The 20,816-nt window shown below is 47.3% G+C and overlaps 1 protein-coding gene across 3 annotated transcripts in view; it reads right to left on the bottom strand.

Annotated features, from left to right (window-relative positions):
• Positions 1–20,816, bottom strand: part of spata6 (spermatogenesis associated 6) — a 187,641-nt gene that overhangs the window by 10,474 nt on the left and 156,351 nt on the right. For all 3 annotated transcript variants that reach the window (XR_011594060.1, XR_011594061.1, XM_070886907.1), the window contains one exon: positions 598–683. Coding sequence is in view for 1 of the 3 variants with exons in the window: in XM_070886907.1 (XP_070743008.1) it covers positions 598–683 (86 nt within the window). In the remaining 2 variants the exon portion in view is untranslated. The remainder of the gene's footprint in view (positions 1–597; positions 684–20,816) is intronic.

Genomic DNA, 20,816 nt, shown 5'->3' with positions numbered 1-20,816 from the left:
GACTTCCACCAAAGTTATAGTGGCTGATCAGGGAGAACCCCGCAGGGCATTCCTGGTGAAAAAGTAGAAACAAAATTTGATAGAGGGTTATAAGGATTATGGGATATAGTATTTCACTGACACTGGAATTGGCTAAATGGACCACAATGATCTTTTCTGGTACTGTGCATTCGTATACGGTGAGGAATGGGAGTCATATGAAACTCAGTTGAGGATAACTAAAACGATTAGCAGATATAAAGCACCAAAAATAAGGTAGACTGTAGAAAGCAACATGAGGGATCCAAATCTTTTTTTCAGTCAGATAATTAATAGTAACCATGTTAAAAGACTAATTAGGTATTTTAAGAGGTACACTGAATAGTGTTGTAGATGATTGGGAAATGGCAGATTTGAAACATTTCAACTACCATCTGGTACATTGTCTTAACTCAATGATGGTGGTAGGTTAAGGAGTACTAAATTGAAGTATGCCAGTGTCAATGGCGAGGTAGTTAAAATAAGCCCTGCCACTTGGAAACTGTCTGAAGTGCCTTAACACCCAAGAGTTTCAAAATAAGCCTCAAAATGTTTTCGAATATTAAAATCCATCTGTACCTGAGATGCTCTGTTGTGTCACACAATGAATCAATAGGTGAGGCAGATCTTCTGCCTGAACAATAATCTACTTCAGCAGAAGAATCCTAGAACATGAAGCAACAGTGAAATCAACAATTCGAGTTAGTTCATTACTTTAGCCAACAAAGACATGTCAACAGCACTCCTAGAGGTTCAAAGCTTTATGCTAGAGTTATAAGTAATTAGCTAACTTCATGGGGCAAATTTTAATCCCAGAAAACGGGTAGATTGAAGTCGAGTGAGAGGTTCGAGTGTTAAGAATCTATATCCTGACCCCAATCCACCCATTTCCGGTTTGAACGGAGGCGGGTCGGTGGGGCACTTTAACTATTATAATGAGGCTGCGTGCCTCATTTTGAAGCTCCATTTTAAACTTCAGTAGATGGCCGGGTTTCCTGGGCTACGGGGTACCTGCCAGCTAAAGGAAGGCAAGGACTAGCAGGTAAGTGCCTTTCCACTTACCTGCTAGATCCAACGTTCCTGCCTCGCCAACCCCCTGCGATCGGAATCCAACATGCCACTTACGACCGCCTCCCGATCTTTCCCTCCATCCCGCCTCCGATCCACCATTCCCTCCCCCACCACGAGGCCTCGGATCACTCCCTCGGTTTTCCCCCAAGATTCTTGGCCAATCGGGAGGCCCCGCACAGGCCATTCACCAGCTGTCACCACTGGAAGATACCGCACAGCAAATTTAAAGGGACGAAGCACTTAGACTGCAAATTAGAGGGAACATTGCCCCGACTCCCTCCGACGATCCCTGGCCCCGACCCCCTACGACGTTCCCCGGCACCTGACCTCCCTCCAACGATCCCTGGCCCCTGACCCCCTTTAACAATCCCTGGCTCCTGACGCTCCATAGCCCTGACCCTCTCCGACGATCCCTGGCCCCAAATCCCTCCGATGATCGCTGGATCCAACCCCATCCAACGATCCCGACCTTCCTCTTCCCAGCTTCCCAGGGCTACCCACCCAACAGCCAACCAGCCTCTCAATCTGGGAAACAGATTTAAAAAAAAATTTAATTCAGGCCCTGTCCTTACATTCGGAAATCCGTTCTCCCAGTTTTTCCTTCCGCATTTCAAGCACTGTTCCACAACCCCCACCTCCCACCCCCCCACACTGCCACCGCTCCCTGCCCATCTCCAAGATAAAATTCCAGCTCATGGTCCCAGTGAGGAGCCACAACCAGCAAGAGCACATATCAGAAATACCCACACATGCCGATGCACAATTTTATGTTATACTGGGATTCCCAATATTGCTGAGAGCAAAGTCAGAAAATGACACCTATCGACATTACAGAATCATAGTTGAAATACCAGCTGTAACTATCAAGATGATAAAATTTGGAAATTTCTCTTCAAGGTCTCAGCAAACTGAGATATGATTCCAACAGTAAAAAATGTGACCATTTGCATTCCAAAAGTAACTATTTCACAGTGTGTAACACAATATTGGGCCGTAATTTGCGGCACATACTGTACGAGGTGCGCATGCGCCTGTAGTGACCACACAAATTCCGGGTTTAGACAGATCGCTTGCATTCCCAGGAAAAGGGCCTCCGTGGGAAGAAAGTTGGGCTATTTGCCCAACTTCTACCCAGCGAATGCCAGTAAAATTGTTACGCCTGGTAAAAGAAAGTGCTTTTACCAGCGTAAGACTTTTAAAGGACAGAAAAATCTTTTTTTTGGAATAATTTATACATTTAAAACCTGTGAAATAAGGTTAACTTATTTTTAGACACTTTAAAATATGTAAATTTATTTTTCAAAAAATTAAATTTTATTTTAAATATTTAGTTAAATGTAATTTTGATTAATTTTAAATGTGATTTAAATGTTTTTTAATTTTAAGTGTACGTGTAATTTTGGGGGTATTCCCATTCATACTTATGCGGGTTCTGTACATACGGAATCCCCATAAGTATGAATGGGGATCACCCTTCTTTCATTGGTTGGGCCGGCCCATGTGATGCCAGAGGCGCTTGTGAACCGTGTGCGCCCCGGGACACGTGGGCCTCTATCCAGGCCTACGCGTAGAGGCCCAGGAGCGCAAGTGTCCGAACCTCCAGGACCATCGGGTAAGTGCGTAGATTTTTTGCTTGCGGGAAACCTTCAACCACAATTTCAGGCCCATTGTATCATCTTGGTCTGTTTAACTCCATTATTAAAGATTATTTTTCTGTTTGCTCATCATGGAAAAGATTGGAATAATCTCCCATTAGGAGGGCCCATTAACTGCATCATTTGCAGTTAGAAACAGAGTAAAGTTCCCTCTAATCTGTCTCAACAATTTATTTAGCTAAAGTGTCAGCTTGGCTTTGTGGAAATACTTTCACCTTTGAATCAGATTATGGGTCCAAGCCTCACTCTAGGATTTAAGGACATAATGTAGGTTGATAATTCAGTACTTTATTGAGGGAGTGCTGCATTGTGGGAGGTACCAACCTTTTATCAGGTGTTAAACCTTGTCTGTTTGTTCAGATCTACATAAAAGGTCTATGGCATGATTCAAAGGAGAGCAGAGAGTTCTCCAAGGGTTCTAGCCAATATTTATCTCTCCAACGCTTACTGTTTGTGGGGCCATGCTGTGGCATAAATGGGCTTCCCCATTTGCCTACAAAACAACAGTGATGACACGTCAAAAGTAATACATTGGCTGAAATGATATAAAGATATTTATCTAGATTTTAAAAAAAGATTTTAGTCACATAGGCATAGAAATTGGAGGGTATAGCACTAGCTGTTAAGGTCTGTTTTGGTGCAAAAATGGCAGCTGCCTCACGTCCGCCTGCATTCTGCGGGTCCCGCGGCGGCTGCCATTTTCTGCTGCGCTACCGATGCCTGCGCTCGGAAATATTTAGATTAGGCAGATCATGACGTCAGTGAGTGTGCAAGGCTCAATCGACGCTCAATCTGCGATTTTAGCGTTCGCCGCTCCACTTACGTTGTTAATTACGAGCAGCTGACCAAGCGTTGACTAGCAGGAAGGAGCCTCCAGCAGCACTATTTTAAGGGATCAAAGGTCATCCCATCCTCCGTCATTGAACTACAGTACGCAGATGATGCCTGCGTCTGCACACACTCGGAGGCCAAACTCCAAGCCATGGTCAACACCTTCACCGAGGCATACGAGAGCATGGGCCTTACACTAAACATCTGTAAGACAAAAGTCCTCTCCCAACCTGACCCCGCCACACAGCACTGCCCCCCGGTTATCAAAATCCACGACGAGGCCTTGGACAACGTGGACCATTTTCCACACCTCGGCAACCTACTGTCGTCAAAGTCTGCCCTTGTTGACAAGGTCCAACACCGCCTTCAATGTGCCAGTGTAGCCTTCGGTCGCCTGAGGACGAGAGTGTCTGAAGATCAGGACCTCAAACCCGGCAACAAGCTCATGGTCTACCGAGCAGTGGTGATACCCACCCTCCTATATGGCTCAGAGACATGGACTATATACAGCAGGCACCTCAAAATACTGGAGAAGTAGCACCAACGCTGCCTTCGCAAGATCCTTCAAATTCATTGGCAGGATAGACGCACCAACGTCATTGTCCTTGCTCAGGCCAACATTCCCAGCATTGAAGCACTGACCACGCTCAATCAGCTCCGCTGGATGGGCCACATCGCCCGTATGCCTGACACGAGACTCCCAAAACAAGTGCTCTACTTGGAGCTCTGACATAGCAAGCGAGCCCCAGGTGGGCAGAGAAAACGCTTCAAGGACATCCTCAAAGCCTCCTTGAAAAAATGGAACAGCTCCACCGACATCTGGAAATCCTTGGCCCAAGACCGCTCAAAGTGGAGGAAAAGCATCCGGGTAGGTGCTGAAACCCTAGAGTCTCTTCGATGAGAGTAAGCTGAAGCCAAGTGTCGACAGCAGAAGGAGCTCGTGGCAACCTAGGCACCCCACCCACCTGTTAGTTCGACCACCGTTTGCCCCACTTGTGACAGAGACTGTAGGTCCTGCATTGGATTCTTCAGTCACCTGAGAACTCAGTTCTAGTGTGGAAGCAAGTCATCCTCGACTCTGAGGGACTGTCTATGATGATGATGATGATTAAAGGAATCATTAAGACCAACTTGCAACTGACATGCTTTTTCAGTTTCACTGGCTGTGTAACTTTCTGCAACTCCTGCAGCTTTCTAAAATTGTTGCATGTTCCTGAGGTGACAGGGAGTGTTGGTGCAAGTGGAGAACGCTTTGAGTCCCATTTTAAGGCTTCTGTTCACACCTGTTCACAGTCATAAGGGTTCTACTTGCAGTCTCCCTCTTCGGGAGAGGGAGAAGAGGTGCCGAAGAAGGAAAGATGCGTGCAGAGGGAGGAGGAGGAGGGTAAGGAGGGCTCTCAACAGGAGGCCTTATCCACCTTGGGTCTTCTGAGAGCACTTCTCTTATCTTCACTTAAGGGAAGAGCAGTGTATTAGGAGGCTCCACTTCACCTAGGAGGTGGTCACAGACCTGTAGCCTCAGAGCAGGGTGACCATGGCTCTCCCAGTAGCCCGCAATTTCTTCGCCAGTGGATCTATCCAGTCTGGAGCAGGAGACATAGCTAACATCTCCCAATTCATCATCCACCGCTGCATCCGGAAGATCACGGAGGCTCTCTACAGCAGGAGAAGGGACTACGTTGTCTTCTCTCTGAACAGTGAGAAGCAGGAAGAGCGTGCAAGTGGTTTTGCCAGGATAGTGTGCTTCCCCATGATGCAGAGCGCCATCGCCTGCACCCACGTGGCTTTGCAAGAGCTGTATACCAATCCTTAGTTGTTCCGTAACCGCAAAGGTTACCACCCACTTAATGTGCAGTTGTTGTGCAATCATGCCCAACATATCTTGATGGTCAATGCCCGCTAGCCTGGCAGTAGTCATGCTGTCTTCAACTTGCATCAGTCCGATGTGCCAGCAATCTTCCAGCCACCACATTAAACCCGAGGGTGTCTGCTCGGAGACGAGGGCTATCCGCTCTGCAACTGGCTGATGCCACCCCTCTGCAACACCACCACTCCTGTCCAACACATATAATGAGAGCCATGCCACAACCAGGAACATCATCGAGCAGATTATCGGGCTACTGAAGCAACGGTTCTGCTGCCTTGACCACTTGGGAGGAGCCCTCCAGTACTCACCTGAGCAAGTGTCCTGTTTCGTGGTGCATGCTTCACAACTTGGCCATCATAAGGGCACAGCCTTGAAACCAGGTCATGATTGCAGGACCATCTCAGGAGGAGGACGAGGGAGAGGAGAAGGAGGAGGAAGAAGGAAGAGTAAGAGGATGAGGAGGACAAGGAGGAAGGGAGGAGGCAGGCAGCACGTCCCCTTTCCCAACGGGCTGTCCATGAAAGTCTCATCAGACTCAGATTCGAGTGAATGAAACCTCAGATCCCCGTTGCTCACCACTTCCCCATCATAGTATCCCTCTGTCACGGAACATCACAGCAACCTCCCTGAGCACAAGGCTGAAATAAGAACCACCACAAAACAAAGATTACAAACAAAATTAATAAATTTATCAGTATCCAATTAGCATTACAAAATGAACTAGTCACCCGTGTGAAACCCCTTAGTGCTGTCGTTCATGTGCCTTTTCTGACTCTAGTGCTCCTACACAGTGCTCCCCCAGTGGCTGCAGCTTGGCTGGTGAAAAGTTGCTGACTTTCCGTGCATGAGACTACAGATGACCTTGATGGACAGCCTCGACCAGCATTTAAAACATTTGTTCCTGGGATATGGGTGTCGCTGGCAAGGCCAGCATTTATCGCCCATCCCTAATTGCCTTTGAGAAGACGGTGGTGAGCCTCCTTCTTGAACCGCTGCTGTCCGTGTGGTGAAGGTATTCACATAATGCTGTTAAGGAGTGAGTTCCAGGACTTTGACCCAGCACGGCTGAAGGATCAACGATATATTTCCAAGTCTTTATGGTGTGTAACTTGTCGATGATGGTGTTCCCATGCGCCTGCTGCCCTTGTCCTTCTAGATAGTAGAGGTCACGGGTTTGGGAGGTGCTGCCGAAGAAGCCTTGGCAGGTTGCTGCAGTGCATCTTGTAGATGGTACACATTGCAGCCAGGAAGTGAATGTTTAAGATGGTGGATGGGGTGCCAATCAATCGGGCTGCTTTGCCCTAGATGGTGTCAAGCTTCTTGTTGTTGTTTGAGTTGCAGGCCCGGCTGTAGACTGCATCACTTTGGCATGGGTGGCAGCAGTCTGGGCTGGCTGGTTGACAGACAGCAACAAGGGCAATGGCTGAGTGGCAGTGGTGCTCCACAGATGCACTGCCACGCCTCAGCATTCTTAGTATTCTGTTGGAGGACAGATTGCTGGTCTGCTGCAATACCCTGCAAGCTCCTTTCGACACTGACCACGATAGCAGCAGTCTGAGCTTGGGTGGCAGCAAGCTGAGAGCCTTGTTGCAGCCCACTTATGTCCGGTGCCTCACCATGTGCAGATCTCGCATCTATACTACCCTCTACATTCTGCGCATTGCCAGTTTCTGAGCTGGTATCTGCGACTGTCAGATGCGTTGAAGGTGTCTTCTTCTTCTCCACTCTCCTCCATTACTTCAGGGACAAGCTGGCCTGGTGGCAGTTCTTAGCTATCTGAAAGCAGAAAGACACAAGAGTCGGGTTGTGGTGAAAGGAGGGGGGGCAAAGCAAGGTATCCATATATACAGCATCAGAAACTTGTATGTGAGAAGAGATTGTGGGATGAGGGGGAAGTGAGATGTGAGAAGAAGGATTAGCAATGACCATTGGAAAGCGGTGACAGGATCGGACCAAGTCAGCATGGATTTATGAAAGGGAAATCATGCTTGACCAATCGTCTGGAATTTTTTGAGGATGTAACTAGTAGAGTGGACAAGGGAGAACCAGTGGATGTGGTGTATTTGGACTTTCAAAAGGCCTTTGACAAGGTACCACATAAGAGATTGATGTACAAGATCAAGGCACATGGTATTGGGGGTAATGTACTGGCGTGGATAGAGAATTGGTTACCAGGCAGGAAGCAGAGAGTCGGGATAAACGGGTCCTTTTCGGAATGGGAGGCAGTGACTAGTGGAGTACCGCAGGGCTCAGTGCTGGGACCCCAGCTCTTCACAATATACATTAATGATTTGGATGAAAGAATTGAGGGTAATATCTCCAAGTTTGTGGATGACACTAAGCTGGTTGGCAGTGTGAGCTGTGAGGAGGATGCTAAGAGGCTGCAGGGTGATTTGGACAGGTTAGGAGAGTGGACAAATGCATGGCAGATGCAGTATAATGTGGATAAGTGTGAGGTTATCCACTTTGGTGGCAAAAACACGAAGGCAGAATATTATCTGAATGGCAGCAGATTAGGAAAAGGGGAGGTGCAACGAGACCTGGGTGTCATGGTTCATCAGTCATTGAAAGTTGGCATGCAGGTACAGCAGGCGGTGAAGAAGGCAAATGGCATGTTGGCCTTCATAGCTAGGGGATTTGAGTATAGGAGCAGGGAGGTCTTACTGCAATTGTACAGGGCCTTGGTGAGGCCTCACCTGGAATATTGTGTTCAGTTTTGGTCTCCTAATCTGAGGAAGGACGTTCTTGCTATTGAGGGAGTGCAGCGAAGGTTCACCAGACTGATTCCAGGGATGGCTGGACTGACATATGATGAGAGACTGGATCAACTGGACCTTTATACACTGGAGTTTAGGATGAGAGGGGATCTCATAGAAACGTATAAGATTCTGACGGGACGGGACAGGTTAGATGCGGGAAGAATGTTCCCGATATTGTGAGAAGTCCAGAACCAGGGGACACAGTCTTAGGATAAGGGGTAGGCCATTTAGGACTGAGATGAGAAGAAACTTCTTCACTCAGAGAGTTGTTAACCTGTGGAATTCCCTGCCGCAGAGAGTTGTTGATGCCAGTTCATTGGATATATTCAAGAGAGTTAGATGTGGCCTTTACTGCTAAAGGGATCAAGGGGTATGAATAGAAAGCGGGAAAGGGGTACTGAGGGAATGATCAGCCATGATCATATTGAATGGTGCTGCAGGCTCGAAGGGCTGAATGGCCTACTCCTGCACCTATTTTCTATGTTTCTATACCATTGTTGTCAGCAAGGGCTTCAACTTCGCCCGTTATCACAGCCTCGGTGATTTCCCCTTCAATGATATCGAGCACCAACTCCTCCAGTTGGCTCCAGGTATGTACAGCGGCTTAACTGCCTCCCATCTGGTGCTGCCCCGGCAGTTGTAGCCACTTTGGTTTGCAAGAGAAAGCGAAGTGTGTCAGTGAGTGTGGTGCAATGTTTTGGGGTGATTTTCATGCCATAGTTGAATAGCTGTCAGTGTGTGCAAGGTGTGATATATGTGGGTGTAAGTGTTGCAGCAGTGAGAAGGTTGTGAGGGTGAAGTGAAGCCATGATTGTGAAGTATGAGTGGTATAGGTCAAGGCAGAGATTATTGGTAGGTGAGGTGCACTGAGCAGCGTGTGAGGCTAGTGGTGTAGTTGGCGGGGTGTAGCATTTGCTGAAGCCTTTACTCACCTTGAACTGCCGTGTGAGGTCATTAAAGTTTCTCGGCACTGTATCCAGGTGATCGGCATGACACTGTTGGCCGTGATGTCGGTAGCTATCTCTTGCCAGAGCCTTCTGCAATGGTCTTTGATGACTTCCTGCCACCCTGCGGGAACAGGACACGTCTCTCTACGGCCATGAACAAGGCCTCGACAGCAGCATCCAAAAACTTTTGTCTCTTTCTTCGTGTTGTTGCTTTGCCATGGCTTCAGACTGCAATGACAATGAGGTGCTGCTGCATCAAAGCACCTCCGCTTTAAGCACTGGAGGGAGCCTAGGCCAAATATTACTGGCCTTTAGACTGCACCCAATATTTGGCCAACTGTTCAATGCTAAGCAATCAGCAGCACATTTAGTGCTAGGATCAGCACTGCAATTATTGTAATGAGCAGGACCACGTTCAATGGGCACAGACATATAGTGCTGGCCCATGATATGCTCGTTTTCAGGCTTAATCCAATTTCTAGGCCACAGATTTTTCTGAAGTGTTGATTTTAATCCTACCTATCCAGAGGAAACCAGGTGGGCGGGCAGTTAAAATCAGTCGGGTGACTTACCATCCAACACCTGAAACCGGCAGGTCCTTCCTTGAATATACAAATGTGCCTCAGGAAGAACGCGAGCAAGCCTTGCGGAGTGAGAGCTTGGGCCTCGGGAAGGGAACGATCGAGAACCAGGAATGGACAACTTGGGCCTTGGTGGGGAAGGTGGAGCAATTGGAGCTCAGGTGAGGGGAGTGCTTAGAGCCTGAGCCTCAGGGGAGAGGAGATTGGGGGTTCTGGAGGACGGGGTCGGGTTGGGATCCTGGGTCTGGCAGCAGCAGTGTTCAGGTTGTTGATTGTGATAAGTAACCTTTTTGTAAAAAATGTAGGCAATCTTTAGGGTTCATTTTCCTGAGTGCAGCATGCGATGGCAAACCAATGTTGGAGTGGGGACCTGAAGTAGGCATTAGACTCCTTATTTGCATGTGCAACAGCCTGATACCAGATTCTTTAAGTGTGAGGAAAAGATGTCTCTTGTTTATCCTTACCCAATCTGGCAGGTGGCGCACTCGCGATTGGAAGTGTGCATGTATCTTCTGCCCACCATTTCGTGGCCTTATTAGGCCACGTAGTGCTACACAGCCCAATTTAACCCTCATTGTGTCATCTCTTCCTTAATCTCTCCGTTGCCTTTGATGCGGACTACTCCATACGGACAGCTGTTTTGGCAGTCTTCCATTATACAGATATTTCAGAAAGACCATCTAGGGGATAGTTTTCTTCTATATTATTGAACTGTTAGTGCCCCAAACACAAAATTCAGTATTATGGGAGTAGATTTTCAACTTTCCGTCTGCACAAATGTAAAGCCGGCATTGTGGATCAACCGCCCATTATAAAAACTGTCTGCTTTTAATTTCTATTGTTATCAATAGAAATTAAAAATTGGATTGTTTCCAAAACAGGCAGCCAATCCGCAATGTCAGTTTATGCCTGGGCAGCAAGTTCAAAATCTAGCCCATGCTGTCTTGATGCTATCTGGTTGATTTGACTGTACCCATGACGTGAAAGCACAGCAAACATGAATTATTGAAAGTTAGTGGCTGAAATTCCTCTATTGAGCTCCCCTCTGGGGAGCGCTAACGGAGCACAAAAGTGGCTTTGCCCCGGGGGGGGGCGGGGGGCACTACCGGCTCCCGCAAAATTGCACGGGAGTTAGCGGATGCAGTAACGCCACGCCCCAGGCTATTGCGCCTCCGTCGATGACATCATCGCAGTATGCGGCGACCCCTTTTCGCCCTACGGTGGCCCCTTTCCGCTCCGTGGCGGAAATTGGCCAGCATCCCGTGAGGTGATGACCTCGTCAGCCTCGCGGGTCACGAATCGGACTGCACACCCATCGTAAGGCGAAAGTTAATGGGGAAATGCGCTGTATCACGCGTCGGCATTTTTTCTTTTGCCTCCCTTACCGTTCCGTTTCGTTTCTGTGCTGGGCTGCGGCCACGGTACCCCTTAGCCCTGATGGCCCAATGGAGGCCATCAAAGAGCCTGCAGAGCTCGCAGCGTCTCTCCCTTTTAAAGGAAACGCATCGGCACTACATAAAGCGCTCTGCGATGCGCCCGGGTAGCGCTCCCGATTCTGCCCCAAAAAGAGGTGGTAACCCCAATTTCGCTTCTGGGGCGGGACTTCTGCGCCGGGCGCAGAACGTCCAGTCCCGGAGAGGTTACCAACCCCAACCAAGGCAATAGGGAATTTCGGCCCCTTATAGTTTTAATAGAATGATGTCTGTGCCCTTCATTCTCAATCTCTGCTGGGTCATCAAGGCACTGGGTTGAGCTTGGATGCTGCACCACAGGGAGAAAAAGGAAGACTGGAGATATTGGGGAGGAGACAGTCAGCCACGGGCTCTCAAAACATACTATTGTTGCCAATTACAGAAATGTAATAGAGCTTGAGCATAGAGATTGGAGACAGAGCTCGGAGAATGCAATCGGTGTGAATTGCAAGCAGTGTGAAAGAATTTGGTGAGAGCAAGAATTCGGTGGAGAGGAGGAAGGCGGTTGAGCTGTCTAACTGAAAAGGAGGAGTGGAGCCACATAACCCAAAGACTCTCAGTTAATAGGCCCAAGAGCGGACCTGAGGGAGAGCGAGAGGAGTGGCTGCAGAGGCCCAAGAGTCCAGATCCCGCGACCAAACTTCTGCTTTACACCCCTACGACCCGTTACTATAGGGCAAGCCCGCATTATCCAAGTTAGACGGCGAGGTACCGAAATCATTGACGCTACCGATCAGCTTATAATCACCTGCAGGACTATGATGAGCCAGAACAGGCCCCTATTTCCCATTTAGCAGAAGTACGAAGGGAACTAAGACTCGGAGTCGGACAGTCTGTTAAACTCTACCACCAACTACGAACAAAGATTGAGATACTGCAGAAAGACACCGACACAGAGCTGCAGGATAAGAGTTGGTGGAGGAGAGTTTGGAACTGGGGGATGAATGTCAACATCCACCCTTGGATTTGAATTATATCACATATACTGGTCGGAATACAGCTAGTCCTAGCATTAGCGTGGGGGAGTCATGGCTTGCCGGTCCTGCAGATATTATGCACAACAACGGAGGTTTAACACCAGAGCTCAGATAAGCAAGGAAGTTCGGGTGACAGGTGAAAGGGGCGATTCGAACTATATAAATTTGATCTAAACCAATTAGGACTCCTGAAATCGCGTGACTGGGCAGCACGTCGAAGCAGGGAGTACCGGATGATACAAAAACATAAAATAATCAATAATATAAATTAGTGTCGGTTTCAGGGGGCTAGGACTAGCCCCTTTACCGAAAGGGGGGATTGTTATCGAGAAAGATTTTCCTCTCGGGCAACGGAACCTATAGCATAATGTTAATACTGCAGTTACATATTTAGTTCTAAGTGCGCGTGTAAAATGTATGAAGATGGCTGCTCGTGGTTCAGCAAAGCCCCAAGGGATTTCAGCCAGCGGAAAGAGACTGCATTCTTAGTTACTGATAACTGCCGTTTTCTCACACAGGAATACACATGAGCTCTGCAGATGTCCCTAATCAGCGGGCTTTCAGGTCTCAGACAAGATGTCCTGGTTCATGTTAGAACAATACAACTCTAACAGGATTAAGATAAGTAGACTGCCCAGACAGCACCAAAGGACAGTAAGATAAGGGGGGCCTGGACCATGAATAACTCTTAGCAACACATGAGGCAATCACGCAGTCACCTAATGTTTAGATCGCGCTAACAGAGGACCAGACAGGTAATGCAGGAGCCCCCTAATGCATCTCACTCTCGAACCAGTATTCAGTATCAAATACAGGTGAGGGCGATGGTTCCTCTGGGGAGTACAGCCAGAGCCAAGTCCATGGCTCAGCTGTACACGGGGGCGGGGGAAGAATGAAAATCGGGAAAACAATAGTGATAGAAGATTCTATAGTTAGGGGAACAGATAGGCGTCTCTACAGCCGCAGACGTGATTCCAGGATGGTATGTTACCTCCTTGGTGCCAGGGTCAAGGATGTTACTGAGCGGCTGCAGAACATTCTGAGTGGAGAGGGTAAACAGCCAGAGGTCGTGGTCCATATCGGTATCAATGACATAGGAAGAAAGAGGGATGAGGTCCTGCAAGCAGATTTTAGGGAGCTGGTATAGAGATTAAAAAGCAGGACCTCAAAAGGTAGTAATCTCCGGGTTACTCCCGGTGCCACGAGCGAGTGAATATAGAAAAAGGAACATAGGGCAGATGAATGTGTGGCTGGAGACATTGGCGAGATGGTGCAGGAGGGAGGGCTTTAGATTCCTGAGACATTGGGACTGGTTCTGGGGGAGGTGAGACCTATACAAGGCCAGATGGGTTGCACCTCAACAGAGCCTGTACCATTGTCGTCGTTAGGTGGGGTGGAGTGGGGAAGGGGGCTTGCTAGTGCTGTGGGGAAGGATTTAAACTCATTTAGAAGGGGGTTAGGCACCAGGATGTAGCGTTAAAAATGAGAAACAAGGTGCACAAAGGATTGGGAGAGACAGATAGCATTGGAGTAAGAAAAAGTACGGTATTAGGTGGGGTCAGACTAATAGACAATACAAGACGGTCTAAGATAGGTTTACAGTGCATGTGTGTAAATGCACAAAGCATGGTAAATAAGGTTGGTGAGCTGCAGGCACAAATAGCCACATGGGAATATGATATTGTGGTGATAACAGAAAGCTGGCTCAAAAAAGGGCAGAAATTGGTACTAAATATTCCTGGATATAAGGTATTCAGGAAAGATAGGGAAGGAAAGAAAGGAGGTGGGGTGGCAGTATTGATTGAGGAAAATATTACAGTACTGGAGAGAGAATGTCCTGGAGGGGTCAAGTACAGAATCTATTTGGTTAAAGTTAAAAAACAATAGAGGAACCATTACACTACTAGGTGTATTCTAAGGCCACCAACTAGTGGGAAGGATATAGAGGAACAAATTTGCAGGGAAATTACAGAGGTGTGCAAGAACTATAGATAAGTGACAATGGGAGACTTCAACTATCCTAATATAGATTGGGACAGTAATAGTGTAAAGGGCAGAGAGGGGAAGAATTTCTGAAGTGTGTTCAGGAGAACTTTCTTGATCAGTAGGTTTCCAGCCCAACGAGGAAAGAGGTATTGCTGGATCTGGTTCTAGGCAATGAGGTGGGTCAAGTGGAGCAAGTGTCAGTAGGTGAACATTTAGGGAACAGTGATCATAGTATCATAGGGTTTAGATTAGCTATGGAAAAGGACAGGGAGTAAAAAGAACATAAGAACATATGAAATAGGAGTAGAAGTAGGCCATACGGCCCCTCGAGCCTGCTCCGCTATTTAATATGATCATGGCTGATCCGATCATGGACTCAGGTCCACTTCCCTGCCCGCTCCCCATAACCCCGTAATTCCTTATTGGTTAAGAAACTGTCTATCTCTCTTAAATGTATTCAATGACCCAGCTTCCACAGCTCTCTGAGGCAGCAAATTCCCAGATTTACAACCCTCCTCATCTCAGTTTTAAATGGGCGGCCCCTTATTCTAAGATTATGCCCCCTAGTTCTAGTCTCCCCTATTCAGTGGAAATATCCTCCCTGCATCCACCTTGTCAAGCCCCCTCATAATCTTATACATTTTGATAAGATCACCTCTCTTCTGAATTCCAATGAGTAGAAGCCCAACCTACTCAACCTTTCCTCATGTCAACCCCCTCATCTCCGGAATCAACCTAGTGAACCTTCTCTGAACTGCCTCCAAAGCAAGTATATCCTTTCTTAAATATGAAAAGCAAAACTGCACGCAGTATTCTAGGTGTGGCCTCACCAATACCCTGTATAACTGTAGCAAGAATTGCCTGCTTTTATACTCCATCCCCTTTGCAATAAAAGGTCAAGATTTCATTGGCCTTCTTGATCTGTACCTGCATACTAACCTTTTGTGTTTCATGCACTAGGACCCCCAGGTCCCACTGTATTGCAACACTTTGCAATCTTTCTCCATTTAAATAATAACTTGCTCTTTGATTTTTTTCTGCCAAAGTGCATAACCTCACGTTCCAACATTATACTCCATCTGCCAAATATTTGCCCATTCACTTAGCCTGTCTATGTCCTTTTGCAGGTTTTTGCACATTGCTTTTCCTCCACCTTTGTATCGTCAGCAAATTTGGCTACATTACACTCGGTCCCTTCATCCAAGTCATTAATACAGATTGTAAATAGTTGGCGTCCCAGCACTGATCCCTGCTGCACCCCACTAGTTACTGATTGCCAACCTGAAAATGAACCATTTATCCCGACTCTCTGTTTTCTGTTGGTTAGCCAATCCTCTATCCACACTAATATATTAACCCCAAGCTCGTGAACTTTTATCTTGTGCAGTAACCTTTTATGTGGCATCTTGTCAAATGCCTTCTGGAAGTCCAAATACACCACATCCACTGGTTCCCCTTTATCTACCTTGTTCGTTACATCCTCAAAGAATTCCAGCAAATTTGTCAAACATGATTTCCTCTTCATAAATCCATGCCGACTCTGCCCGACTAAATTATGCTTTTCCAAATGTCCTGCTACTGCTTCTTTAATAATGGACTCCAACATTTTCCCAACCACAGATGTTAGGCTAACTGGTCTATAGTTTCCTGCTTTTTGTCTGCTTCCTTTTTTAAATAGGGGCGTTACATTTGCAGTTTTCCAATCTGCTGGGACCGCCCCAGAATCCAGGGAATTTTGGTAAATTAGAACTAAAGCATCCACTATCCCTGCCGCTACTTCTCTTAAGACCCTAGGATGCAAGCCATCAGGTCCAATCTAGAGTAAAAATTGGAGGAATGCCAATTTCATTGGGTTGAGAATGGATCTGGCCCGGATAAATTGTAATTAAAGATTGGCAGATAAAATTATAATCGAACAATGAGCTGCCTTTAAAGAGGAGATGCTTCAGATACAATCAAGGTACATTCCCACAAGGGGGAAAGGTAGGGCAACCAAAGTCAGAGCACCCTGGATGATGAAAGAGATAGAGAGCAAGATGAAGCAGAAAAAGGGGCCGTATGATAGATGTCAGGTTGAGAATACAAGTGAGAACCAGGCTGAATATAGAAAGATCAGAGGGGAAGTGAAAAAGGAAATAAGAGGTTTAAGAGAGAGAATTTGGAAATAGATTGGCAGCTAACATAAAAGGGAATCCAAAAGTCATCTATAGGCATATAAATAGTAAATGGGTAGTAAGAGGAGGGGTGGGGCCGATTAGGGACCTCTGTATTGAGGCAAAGGGCATGGTTGAGGTACTAAATGAGTACTTTGCATCTGTCTTTACCAAGGAAGAAGATACTGCCAAAGTCATAGTGAATGAGGAGGTAGTTGAGATACTGGATGGGATAAAAATTGATAAGGAGGAGGTACTAGAAAGACTGGCTGTACTTAAAGTAAATAAATCATCAGGACCGAATGGGATGCATCCTAGGATGCTGAAGGAAATAAAAGGTGGAAATTGCAGAGGTATTGGCTGTAATCTTTCAATCCTCCTTAGATACGGGGGTGGTGCCAGAGGACTGGAGAAATGCAAATGTTACACCCTTGTTCAAAAATAGGTATAAGGATAAACCCAGCAACTATAGGCCAGTCAGTGGGGAAGCTTTTAGAAGTGATAATCCAGGACAAAATTAACAGTGACTTGGCAAGTGTGGGTTAATTAAGGAAAGCCAGCACGGATTTGTTAAAGACAAATCGTGTTTAACCAACTTGATTGAGTTTTTTGATGAGGACAATTCTATTGGTATGGTGTACATGGACTTCCAAAAGACTTTTGATAAAGTACCACATAATAGGCATGCCGGCAAAGCTGAAGCCCTTGGAATATCATCATCATCATAGGCAGTACCTTGAAATCGAGGAAGACTTGCTTCCACTCCAAAAGTGAGTTCTCCGGTGACAGAACAGTCCAATATGGGAACTACAGTCTCTGTCACAGGTGGGACAAGCTGAGTTCAAGATAGTTGGAGGAATAGGTGGGTTGAGAGTCTGGTTTACCGCACGCTCCTTCCACTGCCTGCGCTTATTTTCTGCATGTTCTCGGCGACGAGACTCGAGGTGCTCAGCGCCCTCCCAGATGCTCTTCCTCCATTTTGAGCAGTCTTGGTCCAGGGATTCCCAGGTGCCGGTGAGAATGTTACACTTTATCAAGGAGGCTTTGAGGGTGTCCTTGAAGTGTTTCTTTTGCCCATCTGGGGCTCGCTTGCCGTGTAGGAGTTCCGAGTAGAGCACTTACTTTGGGAGTCTCGTGTCGGGCATGCGGACTATGTGGCCCGCCCAATGGAGCTGGTCGAGTGTGGTCAGCGCTTCAATGCTGGGGATGTTGGCCTAGGCGAAGACACTGACGTTAGTGCATCTGTCCTCAAAGGACAGTGGCAGAATGCATACGAAATTGGCTAAGTGACAGGAAACAGAGAGCAGTGGTGAGTGGTTGTTTATCGGACCAGAGGAAGGTACACAGTGGTGTTACCCAGGGGTCGGTACTTGGACCACTGCTTTTCTTGATATATATTAATGACTTGGACTTGGGTGTACAGGGCACAATTTCAAAATTTGCAGATGACACAAAACTTGGAAATATAGTGAACAGTGATAGACTTCAAGGGCTGGATTTTCTGGTCTTCTGAGCTCCGTTTTTCTCCCCAACGTGGCGGTAATTGCGGCGATGAGCTCTTCTGAGTGGGCAGTCAGCCTCCAGCGCCTCGCAGCGATCCTAGGGTCCGGATTTGCGGTGGCGTGGAGCAGCACTGCCCAGAAGAGCTGCAATGCCCCTGGTTGTGATACCGGCGTGAGTTTGAGCTCCTGCCTGACCCTCGCAATGACCGCCTGGGAAATTAGGGCGGTCCAACCATCCCATCGGCGAAGAGGTGAGTAATGGACTCCTATGGTATGAGTGATTGTTTACATTTTTGTTAGCGATTTGTGTTGTGGTGGCGTGGGCAATGTTTTAGGAATGTTTTTGTGTTTTTTTTTTTAATTCCGCGCCCCTGCCCCCCCCCCCCCACCCCCGCCAGTCGTCTCTCGGAGAGCTTCCGGACCGGCTCTTTAACTCGGGAGTTTCCCATCCTAGCGCCAAGAGAGGTGTACAACACCTCCCTTAGCGCTGCATCCCTTGACGCAGGACCCAGATGCCCAAACTTAACTAAACTACTGAGGCGCAAACAATTCCGGCCGCTAACTTTCCCGCCCCGCCACCATTATCGCCCAAAAACCTAAAAGCCTAAAATCCAGTCCCAATAGTACATAGATAGGTTGGTGGAATGGGCGGACATGTGGCAGATGAAATTTTACGCAGAAAAGTGTGAAGTGATACATTTTGGTAGGATGAACGAGGAGAGGCAATATAAACTAAAGGGTACAATTCTAAAGGGGGTGTAGGAACAGAGAGACCTGGGAGTATATGTGCACAAATCATTGAAAGGTGGCAGGGCAAGTTGAGAAAACGGTTAGAAAAGTATACTGGATCCTGGGTTTCATAAACAGAGACAGAGTACAAAAGCAAGGAAGCTATGATGAACCTTTATAAAACACTGATTCAGCCTTAACTGGAGTATTGTGTCCAATTCTGGGCACCGGACTTTAGGAAGGATGTGAAGGCCTTGGAGAGGGAGCAGAAAAGATTTACAAGAGTGGTTCCAAGGATGAGGGACTTCAGTTATGTGGATAGACTGGAGAAGCTGGTGTTGTTTGCTTTATTGCAAAGGGGATGGAGTATAAAAGCAGGGAAGTCTTGCTACAGCTATACAGGGTATTGGTGAGGTCACACCTGGAATACTGCGTGCAGTTTTGGTTTCCATATTTACGAAAGGATATACTTGTTTTGGAGGCAGTTCAGTGAAGGTTCACTAGGTTGATTCCGGGGATGAGGGGGTTGACTTATGAGGAAAGGTTGAGTAGGTTGAGCCTCATTGGAATTCAGAAGAATGAGAGGTGATCTTATTGAAACGTATAAGATTATGAGGGGCGCTTGACAAGGTGGATGTAGAGAGGATGTTTCCACTGATGGGGGAGGCTAGAACTAGAGGGAATGATTTTAGAATAAGGAGCCGCCCATTTAAAACTGAGATGAGGAGAAGTTTCTTTTCTCAGAGAGTTGTAAATCTGTGAAATTTGCTGCCTCAGAGTGCTGTGGAAGCTGGGACATTGAATAAATTTAAGACAGAAATAGACAGTTTCTTAAACAATAAGGGAAGAAGGGGTTATGGGGAGCGGGCAGGGAAGTGCAGCTGAGTCCATGATCAGATCAGCCATGATCTTATTGAATGGCAGAGCAGGCTCGAGGGGCCGTATGGCCTACTCCTGTTCCTATTTCTTATATTCTTATGTTAAGGTTGAGAGGAGATTTGATAGAGGTGTTCAAAATCATGAGGGGTCTAGACAGAGAAGATAGAGAGAAGCTATTCCCATTGGCGGAAGGGTCGAGAACCAGAGGGCACAGATTTAAGGTGATTGGCAGAAGAACCAAAGGCGACATGAGAGAAAACTTTTTTACGCAGTGAGCGGTTAGGATGTGGAATGCAGTGCAGATTCAATCATAGCTTTCAAAAGGGAATTGGATAAGTAATTGAAGGAAAAAAATTGCAGGGCTACAGGGAAAGGCAGTGGAGTGGTGCTAGCTGAAGTGCTCTTGCAGAGAGCCGGCACGGGCTCAACGGACCAAATAGCCTCCTTTTGCACTGTAACCATTCTTTGGGCCCAAGTTTCCACATGATTCGCGCCTGATTTTTAGGAGCAACTGGTGGAGAACGGACTATTTTAGAAATTGCAATTCTGCACATTTTTTTTTCTGCAGTTCTAGTCAGGTAGAACAGTTCTAGTTTAGAACAGAATTTTTTTCTTCAAAAGGGGGCGTGTCCGGCCACTGACGCCTGATTTGAAAGTTTCCACAGTGAAAACGTACTCCAAACTAAAGTAGAATGGAGCAAGTGAAGATTTTTGTAGAACTGAAAAAACCTGTTCTACACATTAAAAAATCAGGCGCAGGTTACAAATTAGGCGTCCAGAACGAGGTGGGGTGGAGGGGGAGGGAACTCATTAAATTCGACAATAAATCCTCATTTATACTTCTACAAATATTATACAAATAAATCCAACCTGAATAAACATTTATAAGCCAAGAAAAGATTAAATAAACCATCTTCCTACCTGTGTGAAAGTGCTTCAGCCAGGGAGAATTCTGCAGCCGTTCGTGCCGCTGAGCGGGAGGCGTGGGGAGAAAGCCGTTTGTGTCGCTGAACGGGAGGGGGAGAGCGAGAGGGGGAGAGAGAGAGAGAGAGGGAGGGAGAGAGATGGGGGGGAGGGAGAGAGAGAGAGGGGGGGAGGGAGAGAGAGAGAGGGGGGGGAGGGAGAGAGAGAGGGGGGAGGAGGGAGAGAGAGAGGGGGGGGGGAGGGGAGGGAGAGAGAGAGAGGGGGAGGGAGGAGAGAGAGAGGGGGGAGGGAGGGAGAGAGAGAGAGGGGGGAGGGAGGGAGAGAGAGAGAGGGGGAGGGAGGAGAGAGAGGGGAGGAAGGGAGAGAGAGAGAGGGGGGAGGAGGGAGAGAGAGGGGAGGGAGGGGAGAGAGAGAGGGGGGGAGGGAGGGAGAGAGAGGGGAGGAGGGGAGAGAGAGAGGGGGGAG

Source organism: Pristiophorus japonicus, chromosome 8 (assembly GCF_044704955.1).
Source record: "Pristiophorus japonicus isolate sPriJap1 chromosome 8, sPriJap1.hap1, whole genome shotgun sequence".
NCBI classification, from domain to species: Eukaryota; Metazoa; Chordata; class Chondrichthyes; family Pristiophoridae; genus Pristiophorus; species Pristiophorus japonicus.
This window is presented reverse-complemented; position numbering and strand designations above follow the sequence as displayed.